The sequence below is a fragment of the Vulpes lagopus genome, chromosome 1 (assembly GCF_018345385.1).
Source record: "Vulpes lagopus strain Blue_001 chromosome 1, ASM1834538v1, whole genome shotgun sequence".
Taxonomy (NCBI): Eukaryota; Metazoa; Chordata; class Mammalia; order Carnivora; family Canidae; genus Vulpes; species Vulpes lagopus.
The window spans coordinates 165,431,730-165,450,153 of NC_054824.1; the positions used below are offsets into that span (position 1 = coordinate 165,431,730).

General features: G+C 38.6%; 1 protein-coding gene across 6 annotated transcripts in view; it reads right to left on the reverse strand.

Annotated features, from left to right (window-relative positions):
* ABL2 (ABL proto-oncogene 2, non-receptor tyrosine kinase) overlaps positions 1–18,424 on the reverse strand; it is a 118,865-nt gene that overhangs the window by 16,915 nt on the left and 83,526 nt on the right. For 2 of the 6 annotated variants that reach the window (XM_041754674.1, XM_041754650.1), the window contains exons 1-7: positions 17,893–18,206; positions 12,884–12,946; positions 11,539–11,709; positions 6,346–6,641; positions 3,030–3,302; positions 1,869–1,953; positions 157–334 (exon numbers count right to left, since the gene is read on the reverse strand). In XM_041754674.1, coding sequence (XP_041610608.1) covers positions 157–334; positions 1,869–1,953; positions 3,030–3,302; positions 6,346–6,641; positions 11,539–11,709; positions 12,884–12,946; positions 17,893–18,010 — 1,184 coding nt within the window. In that variant the 5' untranslated portion in view covers positions 18,011–18,206. Of the gene's footprint in view, positions 1–156; positions 335–1,868; positions 1,954–3,029; positions 3,303–6,345; positions 6,642–11,538; positions 11,710–12,883; positions 12,947–17,892; positions 18,207–18,424 lie in introns of those variants that run through there. The other 4 variants (XM_041754666.1, XM_041754642.1, XM_041754685.1 and 1 more) reach the window with 2 other exon arrangements.

Below are 18,424 nucleotides of genomic sequence, written 5' to 3' on the forward strand. Positions count from 1 at the left end.
AAATGGCATCATAGTGGGCAGGTCCTGTGAAAGAGAAAATTGCTTTTCTGAGTCATCTGGAAATTTCCGGGAAGGCTCTCACATTCTTTTCTGTATTTGCACATCAAGCAAGGTTGCTTCATGGTTAGTCATAGGCAATAATCAGGCTTTACGAACCTATGGATGAAATTCTTCTTCTCTAGATATTCCATTGCAGAAGAGATCTGTGTGGCCATGTACAGCAGGACAACTGCAGTCACTTCTTCTCGGCTGCATTCGCGGAGATAATCAAGCAAGTTGCCGTACGGCATGTACTCAGTCACAATGTAAAACGGTGGCTCCAAAGTACACACACCTGATAGTTGAAGAAGAGAGCTTGTTTTATTAGTATATATCCAAAAACTCCCAACCACTTCAGTAAGAATAACAGACACATTTTATTTTATTTTTTTTTTAATTTTTATTTATTTATGATAGTCACACACAGAGAGAGAGAGAGAGAGAGAGAGAGAGAGAGAGAGAGGCAGAGACATAGGCAGAGGGAGAAGCAGGCTCCATGCACCGGAAGCCCGACGTGGGATTCAATCCCAGGTCTCCAGGATCGCGCCTGGGCCAAAGGCAAGCGCCAAACCACTGCGCCACCCAGGGATCCCATAACAGACACATTTTAAAGTCTAGCTCAGCAGTAATCTTTTCCCTTCTTGCTACCACATTCCCTGAAAATAACACAGCAAAGTTAAGAAAAAGGTGGTTGGTAAGGGAGTCTTGTCTTCCTTGACATCATTCTTTGGAAATCATATGCATCTGAGTATGTGCCTGTTTGGGCAAAAGCATTAATTCCATAAGGGGTCTAGAAAACTGAACTGTCTTGAGTTCTATATGTGCCTGTGATTCCCATCCTCACCAGCACACTAACAATGTTTATCGAAAAGTAACAGCAATTGTACGTATGTTGAAGACTGTGTGAGCCCACCCTGTATCATCCTTTGTAAAAAGACTGTTTACACAGTCAAGGATTTCAATGATACATGGCAAATTCCTTGTAAAAAATCAACAAGAAACTCTTTCCTTTGGGATAGTTTTGGCTCAATGTGAATACCCAAGGAAACTGGCCCTCCTTTATAAAGGGCAAGGGGTTCAGTCAACACTTTCTTTGTGACCTGAACAGGTGAGAAGCCATTGTATCACAGCACAGCACTTTCTGCTGAGCAAGGTAAACCAGTGTGGTCACAATTTTTATCCGCTTCTTTTCAACTGTTCTTTCTTTAATGTCGTTTTATTTTGTAAAAATATTTTGCGACAGTATTTGGTTTGGTATAATTCTGAGTGATTCTGAACTTGAATTGGGGCAGTTACCACAAGCTGGGCAGTTTTATTTATTGTAATCAATCCAGGCCACTGTTTCCCAGGCAATTTTTATTAAAAGTTTTTTTTTTTTTTTTAAGATTTTACTTATTTATTCATGAGAGACACAAGAGAGAGAGGCACAGACACAAGCAGAGGGAGAAACAGGCTCCATGCAGGGAGCCTGATGCAGGACTCGATCCTGGGTCTCCAGAATCACACCCTGGGCTGAAGGTGGTGCTAAACTGCTGAGCCACCTCATTAAAAGTTTTAAAAATTAATTTATGTATGTTTGTATATAATCTTAACACCAAACATGGGGCTCAAACTCGAGATGCCAAGGTCAAAAGTTACATGCTCTATTGACTAAGCCAGCCAGGTGTACCATTCTAGGGCAATTTTTGAACACAGAGCCTGATGATTAAAATAACCACCATTTGCGGAAGTATATTTGTACTTGGAGCTTCCACCATGATGATTCGGAAGCAGCATCTGGAGATGACAGGGCCAGGGAATGCACTTATCGTTCAGGCAAACTTCCTTACCTAAGAGTTGGACCAGATTAGGATGCTTGATTTCCTTCATCACTGCAGCTTCCTTCAAGAACTCCTCCACTTCCATGGTGTCTTCCTGGAAAGGGGGGGGGGGGGGGGAATTAGAGAAAAACAATAAACAAACAAAACAGAAGAGGGACAAACCCCCATTTTAATCATTTGAGTCAATTCACAATCCTAATATTACAGCTTTAAATGGGGCTATCTTTTGAATATTTTAGCAGATTAAGGAAACTTTATCAGAACCTAATAATATGCCCCAGAGACATTCAATTAAGAAAGAAAACATCCCTAAATTTACCCAATTGGAAAATGGAGTGAAAATTAGCAGGGCAAGCAAAATTCAGCCATCATATCCCATCACAAGTGAGGCCTGGGAGAGCTGGATGGATTACTCAGTTCTGAGAGTTTACTTCCCTAGATAGCTCAGCCTTCAAAAGAGGAGACAGAAGAGTTAGCTATTCACACATCTGTCTTCCTGACAAATTCCTTAAGGAGCAATATACATTTGCAAAGCCATGCATATTGTCTCACACTCAAAATATGCTTAAACGCTTGCTGACCAGAACTGATTACTACTCAAAGCCAAAGAGCAGCCCCTTACCCATGATATGCCAGAGCTATGGAGGCACATGGGAGATGTTCAGAGAATGGAAGGACAACTCTGTCATTAGCTACTAGGATACTTAAAGATGACAGCAGTATCAGGAAGATTTCTGTGACTACTAGCAACAAGAAGAAGGGATCTAATCTTAAAGAGACGGGGAGAGTATGAGACAGCTCAAGGACAGGAGAGAGAACCCATGATTCTTGAACACTGCATGAACAATTCCGTCCAGCAGGGGTCATTCTCAAAATAGTTTCTTTTGCTTTTCTAACTTATAATCTGCTCCTAACCTTCCACTAAGACCTACATCAGCAGCCTTCAGAAACATATCTTCCCCACATGTGGGTTTCACTGAGTTGCAGTGAATAATCTGCCCCTGCACTGTCAGCTTTGGCACTAAGGTTTATCACCAATTTGCTGATGTGCTTGGCATCAGTGGGTGGAAAGTGTTCCAAAGTTAAAGGACACACTCATATTTCCAAGTGATTCAGCACAAAAAGAAAAAAAAAAAAAAAGCCTGGAAACTGTAATTCTCAGCAACTCACCTTCAATGTTTTCACAGCAACCGTAAGGCTGTATTTCTTCCAGACGCCAACATAAACTTCTCCATACTGACCACCCCCAAGTTTGTGCTTCATGGTAATATCTGTTCGTTCCATTTCCCACTTGTCATGGATAGGGGACACACCATAAACTGTGGGCTTATTACACTTGGGTGCTGGGTAATGTAATGTTGTCACCAGCCCATCAGCCACCGTGGAGTGATGGTGCACGAGCTCTGCCAGGGTGCTAAAGCGGCTCTCGGCAGTGACATACACCTGGTGAGAAAGGCAGGAGAGATGCTAAAGCAACTTGAAAAGTCAGAAAAACCTTTTTCAAAGGCCATTATTTCACTGGTCTGAAGATATGAAGATAGGAAGTTATCTTATGGAGGTAAATACAAGAATTAAATGATGAGGAGAGGGGTGCCTGGGTGGCTCAGTGGTTAAGTGTCTGCCTGTGGCTCAGGTCACCATCCCAGGGTCCTGGGATCAAGTCCTACATCCGGTTCCCCAGAGGGAACCTGCTTCTCCTTCTGCCTAGTTTTCTGCCTCTCTCTGTGTCTCTCATGAATAAATAAAATCTTTTTAAAATAAATAAGTAAGTAAGTGAGAAGGGGAAACACAGAACTTCAGTTTAGTCCTCTTTATATGACTCTTTCCAGACTTCCTAAAGAAGTTCCAGTCTCGGGGGAAAAGCTTCCAAGCTATCATTCTGGATCACCAAGATCACTGGTCTTCAAATACTTTGAAGCAACAAGACTGTGAAACCCAAATACATAAGACAGAGATACAGATCCTAAAGTAGGCAAAGGGAGTGACTTGGCGCCTCTGAAAGGCCATGAAATCCCACCTTAGAATCTTGCATAGAACATAACTTGAGAACCACTAGTTTCCATTTTTTCGGTAGTAAGAAAGTATTGAAGGATCTTATAATTTTTACTTAATTAGGATGTGCTTTTGAGTAGCTAGGCCATTTTTTAAAAAGCCACAGTTTTATTTCAGAGTTGTTAACAAAATAGTATTTAATTTATGACAACTAATTAAAGTATAAAAGATGAGCAGTCTCTGAACCCCATCTCCCTTGGGATCCCTGGGTGGCGCAGCGGTTTGGCGCCTGTCTTTGGCCCAGGGCGCGATCCTGGAGACCCGGGATCGAATCCCACATCGGGCTCCCGGTGCATGGAGCCTGCTTCTCCCTCTGCCTGTGTCTCTGCCTCTCTCTCTCTCTATGTGACTATCATAAATTAAAAAAAAAAAAAAAAAAAAATGAACCCCATCTCCCAAGGTAGCTAGCTTGCTTATTGTTTCTTAAGAAATCTGTGTGTACACAGAAGAATATGTAACACATGCAGAATTGATCACTTTTACAAGGTGAACTCACCCACATAAACCTCTCCCACATCAAAAATTATAAATAGCTAAGCTATTCACTACTTCAGATAACCACTCTGCTGACTTCTAACACCTTAGATTAGCTTTGCCTGCTTCTGACTTAAACAAATGGAATCATATAATACACACGTTGTGCCTGCTTTCCTCCAACTTTTATTTACTGTGATATAATTCACATACCATAATATCCACCATTTTCAAGCATACAATTCAGTGGCTTTAATACATCCACAAAGTTGTCCAACCATCACCACTATGTAACTCTAGAACATTGCCATCAGCCTACAAAGAAACTCCAAATCATCAGCAGCCATTTCCACTCCCCTCACACCCATCCCCTGACAATCACGAATCCCTTTCAGTCAGCTTTACATGTGTGAGACTCACCTACAACATAGGTCAACACACTTTTCTGCAGAGGGCCAGAGAGGAAATATTTTAGGCTCGTGGCCATAGTGCCTCTGTCGTAACTACTCAAAAAAGCTGCTCTAAGAATGAGAAAGCAACCATAGATAATACATAAATGGGTGTGGCTATGTTCAAAAACATTTTATTTATAAAAACAGGCAACTGGGTGGGCCACAGATTTTCCTCAGACCATACAGCAGTACCACATTCATTTTTTTGTTGCTGTATGAGATTCTATTTTATGAATATACCATAATTTATTAATTCATTCTGTTGTTAGATAAGTATTTCTAGTTTGGGGGGCTATTACAAATAATGCGACTATGAACATTCTGTACATGTCTTCTGTACACATATGCACTCATTTCTCTTGGGTATATAATGAGAAATAGAGCTGCTAAGTCTCTCCTGCATTATCACTTATCTGATTCTATGTGGTTTCATCAAAAGACAATATGTCTGTAGGGTAATGCAAAAGAGAAAGAGAATTAATAATTATTTCCTACTATTGTACCAGCCATTATGTCTTAAGGAAATTATTTCATTTAATCCACAGGACGAGCCAAAAAAGAGGATGATGGCAGCCCGGGTGGCTCAGCGGTTTAGTGCCGCCTTCAGTCTAGGGCGTGATCCTGGAGACCCAGGATGGAGTCCCACGCCAGGCTCCCTGCATGGAGCCTGCTTCTCCCTCTGCCTATGTCTCTCTACCTGCCTCTGCCTCTCACTCTCTCTCTCTCTCTCTCTCTCTCTCTCTCTCTGCCTCTGTGTGCGCGTCTCTCATGAATAAATAAAATCTTTTAAAAAAATAGGATGAGAAATTGGAAGCTTATGTAAGGACACAAAGTTAGTAAATATAAATGGTGGAGTTACACAGCAAAGCAGGTCTGCTTGCTCCAAAGTCTGTGCTTTCCCCTACTATGCATATCACATAGATGGAAAAAAAAGAACAAATGATTTAATGTAAATTTACTGTTGAATAGAACTGACATAAATCTATGCTTCACAATGTATAAAGCAAAACAGCTCCATTCTAACACAACCACTCTACAATGGTTAGTCTTTCCAACATGTACATTGCTAAATGTGTGATTAATCTACTTATATTAACATACATGAATGATCAATCCCAGTCTCAGAAACCAAAATTCTTACTCTGTGAACTTTCTGGTAGAGATTATAATTCTCATAGAGCCAAGGCTTAATTTATCAATTCTGTACAACATATTGGATGTACCTGCATATATCTATGTGCTGATGATGACTAGAACAGCTACCTTAATCAGAAGTTTCCTTCATTCACCTTCAAATCTATCATTAAACAATTAATGTAATAATGTTTTTAATTTCCATTACCATATTTTTGAAAAGAGCAATCTTTCACATGCCAAACAGCCCAAACTTTACATCAGTGATTATTTCGTTTCATGTCTGACATAAAAACAATATTCTTTAGTCATTCTGAGTATTTTTTCTAAAGAACAGCCAGTCCACACCTAGAGGAGGTGCTGGCCAGTCTTACCTTGCCATCTGTGGTGGTATTGATCCTGTAGTGATACACACGCCCCTCATACCTGAGCGAGATTGACAGCTGCCCGGGGCTGCTCTCACTTTCTCGCACCAGGAAACTGCCATTGATTAGACTGCTGAGCAGATACTCTGCTGCACTGCGCGACACAGGTCCATGGTACCAGGAATGTTTTTCCAAGCTGTTCACCGGGGTGATGTAGTTGCTTGGCACCCAACCTTGTCCATTCTTGGAGCGAACTTCACTCCATTCCCCATTCTGGTTGTAACCAAGGACTCGTAACTTTTCACCTAGCCATAAAGTCATCAGAAAAGAGATATTAAGGGCTTTATCTCAAACAGCAGCCTACTGTCAAACTCAGACCTCAGTGAAAAACAATCAGTAACTTTCATGCCAACATTTAAAAAAAAAAAGAAAAGAAAACAAACTTGGCTGCTCATCCTATCCTGACTGATTTCTTTAGCTTGTAAGCTTAAACAAAAGCAGCATAGTCAGAAATAACCTTCTGGCATTTACTAACAGTTTTTACACCAACTAAAAAAATGTCATTAGGAAACTCCACATGTGGCATAGTACAATGGCATACAAAGAAAGAAAGGTTATGGACCCATAACAACAGAGAACACACTGATAGTTGCCAGAGGGGAGAGGGTTGCCAGAGGGCAACCGGCAAAGGGGTGGAGGGGACTGAGAATCCCTTTAGAGAATGAATAAATCATCAGGATAAAATATACAGCATAGGAAACAGTCAATGGTATTGTAATATACTGCAATACAGCATCGCATGGTGACAGACGGTAGCCACACTTGTGGTAAGCACAGCATAACATATAGAGTAAATCACTGTATTATATACCTGAAAGTAATGTAATATCGTATGTCAACTATATATACTTCGGTTAAAAAAAAAAAGACAGAAAGGTTATTTTGGAAAAGTAGAGAGTCTTATCCCTCAAAAAATTTTTCTTTTTTTCTCATAACTGTTTGTCAAGGAATGTATCTTATTTATGGTTCAATGTTAGTAACAATCAAGGATTAGGGATAGTGAAATAAGAAGTTACTTCTAAATTTCAGTTAGCACCATGGCAACAAAATCATCTACGTAAAAAACAAACAAACAAAAAAAGAAAAAAGAAAATAGAAGCACAACCACAGGGCTTTCAGCAATGTTTTCAGTAAGAAAACTGCTTGGGGGGCAGGCAGTTAGAACTCCCAAAGCACATTCCGGGACTCAAGTTTTAACAGTTATAATTTCCCAACTTCCCTCCCATTCCCCATGAATATGAGTCAGTCCTATTCATTCCTCTAAAATTAGTGTGTGGGAAGGGAAGCTGACACTGAAGCTGGAACCCAAGACAAGTTACTCAGAACGTCTTTGCTTGTTATCAACGTCAATGTCCTTGACTTCTCTATTAAAGTTATGAATGTCAACTTTAAACTCCTAACAGACATTTTGCCCCTAAACCTGCAGCTCAGACAAAACAGGAAAGATGAAAGACATACCATTAGTAATAACTAATAATCTAAAGAAATATTATAAGGCCTTAGGCTCTGATCTCTGAGAGATGCAAGCCTTCCTTCAGAGTTCACACCTACGTCCCCGTATCTGCAGAAGAAAAGCAAACCCATTACAAGCACATGGTCCACCAGTTATCAGGCAAAGGCCACTGAGGAAAAGCTCAAAATCATTATTCTGTCAGTCATCGAACTTTTCCAGCAGTCCACAGAAATGTTTACCATAGGATAACTTTATCAGCTCCCACTGTCTCACTATTGACACCTGGATATGAGACGTTCAATGACAAAAACATAGGAGTATTTACTTATAAAACATACATATGTACAGCTGGATAGATAGGAATATGTGTGGTATGGTTGTGGAAATACACCAGTGTGCAGATAAATACACTTCCCTGCAGAGGGAAAAAAAACAAAACTCAGTGCTACCAGAAAAGCTAAATAAAACTTGTTCCTCTAGAGCTTTCTCTACTGTACCACAAGAACTAGAAAAAGTAAAGATCAAGTATATCACTATTGCTTCCTTATAAATAACTGGTAATGGCAGGTCAAAAACCCTAGGTTTTTGTTTTCCTCATTTTTGGAAGTTAGGAGGAGAATTTTCTATTCTGGAAATTTTGAGTCCCATGGGAATTGACTAGTGGAGATGTATACATTGGTCCTACTGACACAGAAATGCTGGGAGAACTCTGTTTTTTAATTCAAGCAAAAAGCAATCTTCAAAGAAGGAACTAAAATAAGTATCCTTATTTTTCAAATATATTTTCTTATCCTTTAAAATAAAATAGCGTTAGTATGACACCATTTTATATCAAAGAAAAAAAAGGGTAGAAAAATCTGGCATTTCGTGGGTTTTAAGACAAACCTCTGTTCGCCAGGAGAGAACAAGAATCCTAGCCCTTGAGCTGCACACTAACAGTTGCCATAACTGGTAACTGAGGCATCAACAGACTTTCTTTATCGATGTTTCCTTGGTAACTGAGTTATCCTGGAAAATAGTGACATGAAAAGTGTATCTAGGAAAGAATGTTCTGAGTCACTGCTTCACAAAGTTCTCCACTGAAGTATCAGTAAAGGTAAAAGAATGTGTTGTAGCCCAAAGAGACTACTGCACAGTATAAAATTCTTTGAAGACTTTTGTTTTATCCTAGAACTTTGTGTAAAATTTTCCCTTGATGCATAACACACACACACACAATCACACTATCATCACTATCCCTCCCCCAAAAACTTGCCCAAAGCCTTCAAGTAACTTGACATTAGGAAATCACACACATTACTTTTTCTGTACCTTTGAAACTTCCCGGCACAGGTACATGTATGTGCCTCACACCTACTCCGGGACACATCTACACCCCAGTTTGAGTTAAGAGTTTCTGATTTTGATTAATGTGGCTGGTTTTAAAAAAACAGATGCATATAAAAATTTTATTAAAGGATAACATTCCCTGAAGGGAGGCCTGTCTTAATTTGGTGTATTCACTCCCATTTAATACCTCATTCTGAACCTTACAAATAAAAGGTATGTGTTTGACAAATTATTTAAATTATGATTTCATTTGGGCAGCTCCGGTGGCTCAGCGGTTTAGCACTGCCTTTGGCCCGGGGCCTGATTCTGGAGACCCGAGATCGAGTCCCACGTCGGGCTCCCTGCATGGAGCCTGCTTCTCCCTCTGCCTGTGTCTCTGCCTCCCTCTCTCTCTCTCTGTGTCTCTCATTTTTTTTTTAATTTTTTTTAAAATTTTTTTTTTTATTTATGACAGTCACAGAGAGAGAGAGAGAGAGAGGCAGAGACACAGGCAGAGGGAGAAGCAGGCTCCATGCACCGGGAGCCCGATGTGGGATTCGATCCCGGGTCTCCAGGATCGCGCCCTGGGCCAAAGGCAGGCGCCAAACTGCTGCGCCAGCCAGGGATCCCTGTGTCTCTCATTAATAAATAATTTTTTTTAAATTATGATTTCATTTAAGTTAAATTATAATTATCCTGAAGAGGCGCCTGTGGCTCAGTCAGTTAAGCATCTGCCTTTGGCTCAGGTCATGATCCCAGAGTCCTGGGATCAAGACCCAAGAGTCCGAGCTCCCTGCTCAGGAGGGAGTCTGTTTCTCCCCTTGCCCCTCCCCGTCCCTTCATGCTCTGTCTCTCTCACATATATTTAAATAAAATCTTTTTTAAAAATTATCCTGAAATAGGGACACCTGGGTGGCTCAACAGTTGGGCATCTGCCTTCAGCTCAGGGTGTTATTCCGGGATCCAGGACTGGGGTCCACATCGGGCTCCCTTCGGGGGGCCAGCTTCTCCCCCTGCCACAGGCCTGTGTCTGTCTCTGTCTCTCTCTCTCTGTGTCTCTCATGAATAAATAAATCTTTAAATAAAAAATTATCCTGAAATATATTTTTTCCCAGTAGGAGGCTTTCATAGTTTCAAAAGAACAAACTTACTCAGATTAGCAATCCAATTCAAGGACATAATGAGAATGCCCCATGCTTCTTTCTTTCATTCATTCTTTTTAAAGTAATCTCTACAACCCAATGTGCGGCTCAAACTCATAACCCCAAGAGGCACAGACCTCTTTCTCATACAAGTTCCACATTTTCTATCTCTTTGTTCAAGAAACTAATAATGGATTATTTTACTTGGTCATGTTCTTAGAGCTTCCTTTTAAAATAATAAAATAATAGAAAATAAGAAAAATAATAAATATAATAAACTACTACCCTCTTGACATCATTACTACTAGAAATCCTTCCTATTACTCCATTCACTAAGCCATATAAACACAAATGAGAGATTTGTCTTGGCCAGTGCTACTCAAAGCAGGTCCACAACAAGACATGACACTTGTGCTGGAATATGTAATCACTGGACTACTTTCTTCTTGTTGAAGGTCTTGCTAAAAAAGGAATGAAAAAAAGAAAGAGAAAGAAAGAAGAAAGAAAGAAAGAAAGAAAGAAAGAAAGAAAGAAAGAAAGAAAGAAAGAAAGAGAAAGAGAGAAAAAGAAAGAAAGAAAGAAAGAAAGAAAGAAAGAAAGAAAGAAAAGAAAAGAAAAGAAAAGAAAAGAAAAGAAAAGAAAAGAAAAGAAAAGAAAAGAAAAGAAAAGAAAAGAAAAAGTCAGCTGAACTAAGTGGGTATACTTAGTGATGTAGTTGGTTTACATACTGGGAACAAGTTCTTTATCTTAACAATGAGAACTGGTAATGAACTATTCTCAGACAGGAAGTCAGCCACAGACAACACTTTGAATAGCACCAGGCACTGGCAACATGACTCATCTCAGCCACAGCTCAATTAGAAGAGATGTACATAGTAAATCTTACCGTCACATAAGATGAATGCTGGCATATTACATGTAGAAGTGAATTCTGAGAATGAGAAAATTATATATATATACATATATAGACAATATACATATACATACAATTATGTGTATTTATATGTGTTGTGTGTGTGGTGTGGCTGACCAGTATATATATATTATATATATATAATACACACACACCATGTGGCACTTTTTTTAAAGTACTTTATCTCCTCTTACCCTTAATAAGCCGTATAAAGACAAACTAACATTATCCCATACATAGGTATTTTTAAAAAACAAAAACAAAAACAAAATAAAACAAAAATAATGAACCCTGAAGTATCTGGGCAAAATCACCTAAAATCTCACCTTTAGTGATGCTGAGTGTGTTATCACCACTTGCTACAAAATCATAAAGTGCAACAAAGAGATTAGGGTCACTCTCAGTGGCTCCAAGTAAGTTCTCCTTGGAGCTCCACCTGATGGCTTCGTTCAGTGCCTGGGGTTCAACATCACAACCATAGGGGCGGTGCAAGGCTTCTGAAAGACATAAAAAGAGAAAGGAATTCACAGTAAGTTCAGCAGTTAAAAATTCATTTGAATTCAGTACATACATAGTATTGTAGCTGCTGGCTTGCATATACTGATGGCTCCAGGGTGGAAAAGAACTATATAATATGGAGTCATGAAGAATAAGCAAGTAGCTCTGTCTCCTAAGCATGAGAGAAATCTATTTGTTGAAAATGTGACAAGACAAAGAAAAGATCACAAAATGAGCATTTAGTTGTGATTTATATGCATTCACCAAAATAAGAAATAAACAGAAAAAGCAGTTTCCTCAAAATGGAAAAAAAAAATGTCAAAAGAAATAGCAATTCATTTTATAAAACATATAGGCTATTTTGTGGTGGTGGTGGTGGTGGTTTTATAAGTCCTCCCACACTACCCTTCTTCCCTCTCTCCACATAAAACAAACTGTGGAAAAGATAACAGACTTTAAGAAATATGTTTGCATAAATTTAGATCCTCTATTTACATATAGAAAAATTATATAAATAGTGCTTCCAGAAAAAAACAAAAATACAAAAATAATATGTTAACATAAAAATGTTTTGGTTTAATACAAATATTCTTGGCACTCTAAAATACCTTTGTATTATGTCTATAACAGCTTCCAATTGTTAATTGTTTTAAAAGTTTTTACCTTATTTTCTTTTCCTAGGTGGTACATTTTTCTAAGTATCTTAATTGAGAGCTCATTGAAGGCTCTAGAAAATATCACCAACAATAGCCATTTGAGTGACTACCTTGTGTAATGGTTGAAGCCTTGTAAAAGCCCTGGTTTTTTCCTCAGGCTTTATGGGTTCCTAAATTTAGTCACATTACACAAACAGGTCATCCCTATAAAGATCACCTGCTTCTCATAGCCCAGGTCACTTGCACAAAAAATACACTATGCCTTCAGTAATGATTTTCTCAATAACAGGAACTTTATAGCGGCTATCTGCCACCATCCAACTACTTATTGTGATATAACAACACTTTTCTAATCGTGTCTCTCCTTCTCCCTCTACTCATTTTTTAACTTAAAATTGACTTTATTATATTTGAAGGAGAAAACCCCTTGAATCTGGGTTTTATTTCTTTTCAAACCCACGCCCTCCTCTCCATCTCTACTGCCAATGCCTCAGATCAGATCCCCACCATCTCTCACCTGGACTACTGCCTCCAGTCTTGTCTCCCTCAAAGCCATCCTCCACACAGCTGGCAAAGTGATCTATTTAAAACAAAAATTTGACCATGTCACTCTTCTTAAGATCCTTCAACAGTTCACCACCAAGCTAAAATCTCTTTAATGGCCTTTAAGGTCTTTTATGATCAGTTCTCTACCTAACTTCTCCAGCATTACCTTTTCCCACTCCACATCTCAAATTCTAAACTTTAACACATACCATGACACTTCCTGCTTCTTTGTGTCTTTGTTCAGGTGACCTGGCTACCTGCAATGTGATCTCATCCCACCCTTCTTTTGACTGGCTCACTTCTACGCATTTTATAACATTCAGTTCCAATGTAACCTCATCTGGGAAACCTCACCTGCTCCCCACTCCCTGTGTTCTCCAAAGCATTACAATTGCTGCATTTGTACCCTCTATCTTCATCTTTACAATATCCTCTATTGATGTTTATTTCCCAAACCTTACAATGTACTCCTTGGCATATGAACTGTATCTTTTTCCTAGCAAGAATACGTAATATGTATTCAATACATGCTGACTGAATGAATGACCAAATTATACAAAAATATAAGTAATGGGAAATAGTGAGATGTATTTTAATCTTAAAACAGCATTAACCGGGGATCCCTGGGTGGCTCAGCAGTTTGGCACCTGCCTTTGGCCGGAGACGTGATCCTGGGGACCCAGGATCGAGTCCCACATCAGGCTCCCTGCATGGAGCCTGCTTCTCCCTGTGTGTCTCTTATGAATAAATAAAATCATCAATCAATCAATCAATCAATCAATCAAACAGCATTAACCAATGTTTTAAAAATGGCTTCATGACGGTCTACAGAAATTTCTGTAGTAGGTTAGATGTGTAATTTTCCTAACAGTTTTAGAGTTTACTTCATCACATTTCTTGGTCCTCTTAAAAGGAATTTATTTTTACAATTTCAGAATTAAATTTTGTTCACATTAATAATACTATGACATGTCTGAAGGTATGCCCAGATGTCCTAAAAAGTTAAGGTGAATTAGATATATTGCTCCTTGTTTAAACAGAGTTAACCAATTAGGATTACCAAATAAACAAAATACCATATAATGTGAAATATTATGTGATTATGTTTTTCTTTATTCTAATGAGAAAGTATCCACTCTAGCAGAATTTCCATGGAGCTACAAAATTCCAATCCTTTATTAAAATGAAAAGAACTGCCAAAGAGTATAGAGAATATTTGTAATATTTATTAGGTTCTATACTGAGTATCACATGTTCCTCACTAATAAGTGTTTCTTTCCAGTGATGATGCTAACATTATGACATTTTGTGATTATTACTCTGTTTAATGATTATCAAACAGTTCAAGTACATTTTCTTCCTTTGGGATAGACGTCCCCCTTGTTTGAAGGGTAACAAGAACTTTTGTATTATCAGTGACCAAGTTAGTTCTTGCCTCAGCAGCACATATAGTAAAACTGTAGTGTCAGTGACCAAGTTAGAAATAATAATTAAGCAGACATTGAAGGCAACTCTTAAATCCTAGCAGGCCAAAACCAGCAAATGCCAGACAATTATACCTTACCCTGTGAAACCCAATATAGAACACTTAAGGTTTACAAAACCAATAATTTTAGTGAACATCTACCATATGTCATCCAGACCTTCAGAATATAAAGATCATAAATCATTAATAACACTATTTGAACTTACTACAAGAAACCACTCTCCGTTCTTTCCCCCAAATCTCCTTCACCGACAGAATTCCCTAACTCAGTTAATGGCAATTCCCTCTTTTTAGCTGCTCAGGCCAAAAACCTTGAAGTTTGAATACAAACTTCTAGCTATTAAATGAATAAATTCTGGGTATCTAACATATAGCACAGTGATTATATTACTACTGTATTATATACTTGAAAGTTATTATATTACTCTTGAGAGCAAATATTAAGTGTTCTCACCACAAAAAAAGAAATAATTATGTGATGTGATGCAGGCGTTTACTAATGCTGTGGTGGTAATCATCATGCAATATGTAAGTATCAAATCAACCACACTGTACATCTTAAACTTACACAATGCTTTATGTCAATTATACCAATAAAGCCGGCCGGGATGGAGCAGGGAGCAGGGGAAGGGGGCAGATGAAAAACCTCAGAATCACTCAGGACTCCTTTTTTTTGCTTTCACATGCCACAATTAATCCATAAGGAAATCCTATTGGCACTACCTTCAAAAATATACCCAGAATCTAATCCATTTCTAACCCCCTCCACCACCACCACCCAATTATCACCCTCATCTCTGTACTGAGTTTCACCACGCTCCTGATTTCCATACTTCTATCCTTCCTTATTCTCTATTCTTAACACACCAACCAGTTTTTATTTATTCATGAGAGGCACACAGAGAGAAAGAGGCAGAGGGAGAAGCAGGCTCCATGCAGGGAGCCCGATGTGGGACTCGATCCTGGGTCTCCAAGATCCCCGCTCCGGGCTGAAGGCGGCACTAAACTGTTGGGCACCAGGGCTGCCCACCAGCCAGTTTTTAAAGCGTAAGTCAGATTGTGTTACTCTTCTGCTCCAAACTCTTTGGTGACTCCCTACCTTAGAGTAAAAGGGCAAAAGTCTTACAAAAGCCTGCAAGGCTCTTCACAACTTGTCTTGCCTTTACTTGTCTGTGCTCTTCCCCTAGATTACCTCATTCTGGACACTGGCCTCCCTGCTACTACTTGATTGAACAAGGCAGGTATACTTCTGTCTAAGACATTTACGTGATACTTCACTCAAATGTGAACCCGCTTGGTACAGCATTCTCTGACTATCCTATTTTAAAATACAGCTATTCCTGACAACACTCCCACATCCCCCCATGTCTCCTTCCCTATTTCTCTCCATAGCTCTTATCACAAACAATATAATTTACTTATTATTACATTCATGTATTACTATCTCACTCCCTCCAACTAAAATATCAATTTTATAAGGACAAGGATTTTTGTCTGCTTTATTCACTGATAAATTCCAAGCACCCAGAACAGTGCATATATATATGAGAATCTCTCAAAAAACATTTGTTAAATAAATGAATTGTGTACTGTTACACTCACATGCTGTACCGCTATAAGACGACAGAATAAAAAACAAAACTCTAGATCAGAAAAGGTTTCAGAGAAAGCACTTAAATTTTGATGAGCAGGAATTGTGCACTGACGACAGAGTGACAGGCTGTCAACGTGCAAGGACATGTCTACAATATGCAATTCATCTGTACTGGAGACAAGCTCCATCAAGTTCAGAGGAGGTTTGCTAAAAGCAAGTTCAGCTTCTTAAAAACCACATTATTTGAAAAAAGGCGAAAAGCACAATTTGATGTAAACTTTATTTTTTCTAAAGATTTTATTTATCTGACAGAAAAATAGAGCCAGAGAACACAAGCAGGGGGAATGGCAGAAGGAGAGGGAGAAGTACACACCCCAACCCCAACAGGGAGCCTGATGTGGGATTCAATCTCAAGACCCTGAAATCATGACCTGAACCGAAGGCAGACGCTTAACCACTGAGCCACCCAGGCACCCCTTGGTAAACTTTAAAAGATGTATATAGGCCAAATAATACTGTACATTTCTCAAATATACAAAATAACAAATACGGGATAAAAGTAATTTACGAGGCCAAAGTACTAAAAGAACCATGACTTGGAAAATAATATTTTCATTCCCCACTCCCTTTCTTTTCGGTCACGTCAAAGATCTTATTTCCTTCCTTTTTTCTTTTTTCCCACTCATGCTTTTGTTCTCATAGAACTAAGGGTCAATTTCCTGCACAATCTGTCTGCACAGGATATCCACTTAAACACCATCCTATCCGCTAGCACCAAACAAAAGGGAAAATGTTTCAAAGACAAAAAACATCCTAACATTTTCCTGAGGCCAAGTATGAACATGTACTGAATCATAAAGAGTTAAAGAACTAAATGCAAGAAAACAAGCTAAGGAATAAAAGCAAAAAGGGGGGTGGGCTATCGGAAGAGCAAGTAAATGTCACAGTGTTACCCAGTAGGTCTACTTTATGCCACTTTCCTCATCGGCCTAAAACAGACACATCTGGATGATTCAGATGTACTTTGCTCAAATGCAAGTGTGAAGGCTGGGAATGGCTTTTTTTTTTTTTTTTTTAAACAATGTGAGGTGACTACTATGTATTGGGTACTTTAGTGGGTTAATCTTTCATTAATCGCTGTTATTGAGGTAGATCATGGGCTTCAGATAAGACAACAGAAGACTCAATTTTCACTTATGCAATACAGAACCCAGGTAGCAAAAATAGGACTATTAAGTAATTTTATTACTTTTTTCCAATAGACTTGCAGAAGACAATAAAAATAAGGCAAAACAAAGCAGTTTGTACAAAGCAAGTGACCAGGATTAAACAAGTTAAAAATCCAGAATAAGACTCAAATTCAGAGATAATTCCTAAATTTAATTTTTAATTTTATTAAAAACCATTGTCACCAACTAGTTGTTCAAAAACTTTTATCAGTTTAATTAGAAATTTGTCAGGTAAGGAACTGGAGAAATAAATATAAAAAATTTTCAGTTAAGGCATTTATTTCCAAGCATTCTAAAAACCTTATCTTGCCAGAATTCTACTTTATCTGATTGCACATTCTCTAAGAAGCTACTACTTTTTAATACCTCTTTTAAGAACTATGTAAGGTGGTTGGATAAATCATTCAACAGTTCTCAATATAGCTTAACTCTTCATATCAGGCCATATACATCTTAATATCACAAAATATTACATATTATTCATTTATTCTTTCTTTCAGTAAGTACTTACTGAGATCCTACTATGAAATACCAGAAAAAAAGCACATAAAACATCACCAGCCAACAATGAAGACAGTAACAGTAGCTGAGAAAACTTTTTTGAAATCTCCACTCACACTTGATTACTGTGATTCTCTCTCCTTCCCCAACCTATCACTTTTGAACCATACCTGTCAAGTTGGGTACAGCAGTTTCTGAGGCTTCATTACTACACAGGCAGCAAAGTGACGATGTGTCCTGATCCCTGCCATAACTATTGGGTGGAAGCAGGACTGTTCCAAGGACCATTCCTCTGCCTTGAAGCACAAAAGTTAAACTGTTCTATGTAGAGGAAGTCTTAGAATTCCACTCCCTGACAAGCAATACCACATGCATGTGGCATTTATTCATGTACTCAGTGGCCAGAGGAAACCAATAGGAGGTTAAGAATTTACAAGTCCCAAAGTGGGTGGAGAGTAACCTACAGGAAAATGTCTAGTAATCAGCAAAGACTGAGTCAGAACGGTTCTTCAGAAGAACCTTTGGGAACGTTTTCAAAAAACAAGTAAAATAAAAACCAACACACAGAAGAGTAACAAATAATAAAAATACGCAGGGATCAATATATATACATGGGATTTTGTTCCTAAATGGATGATGAAGTAAGCCTGTAGAGAAAAATTCCCTTGGAGAAAACCTGTTTACAATAAAATACCAAATATG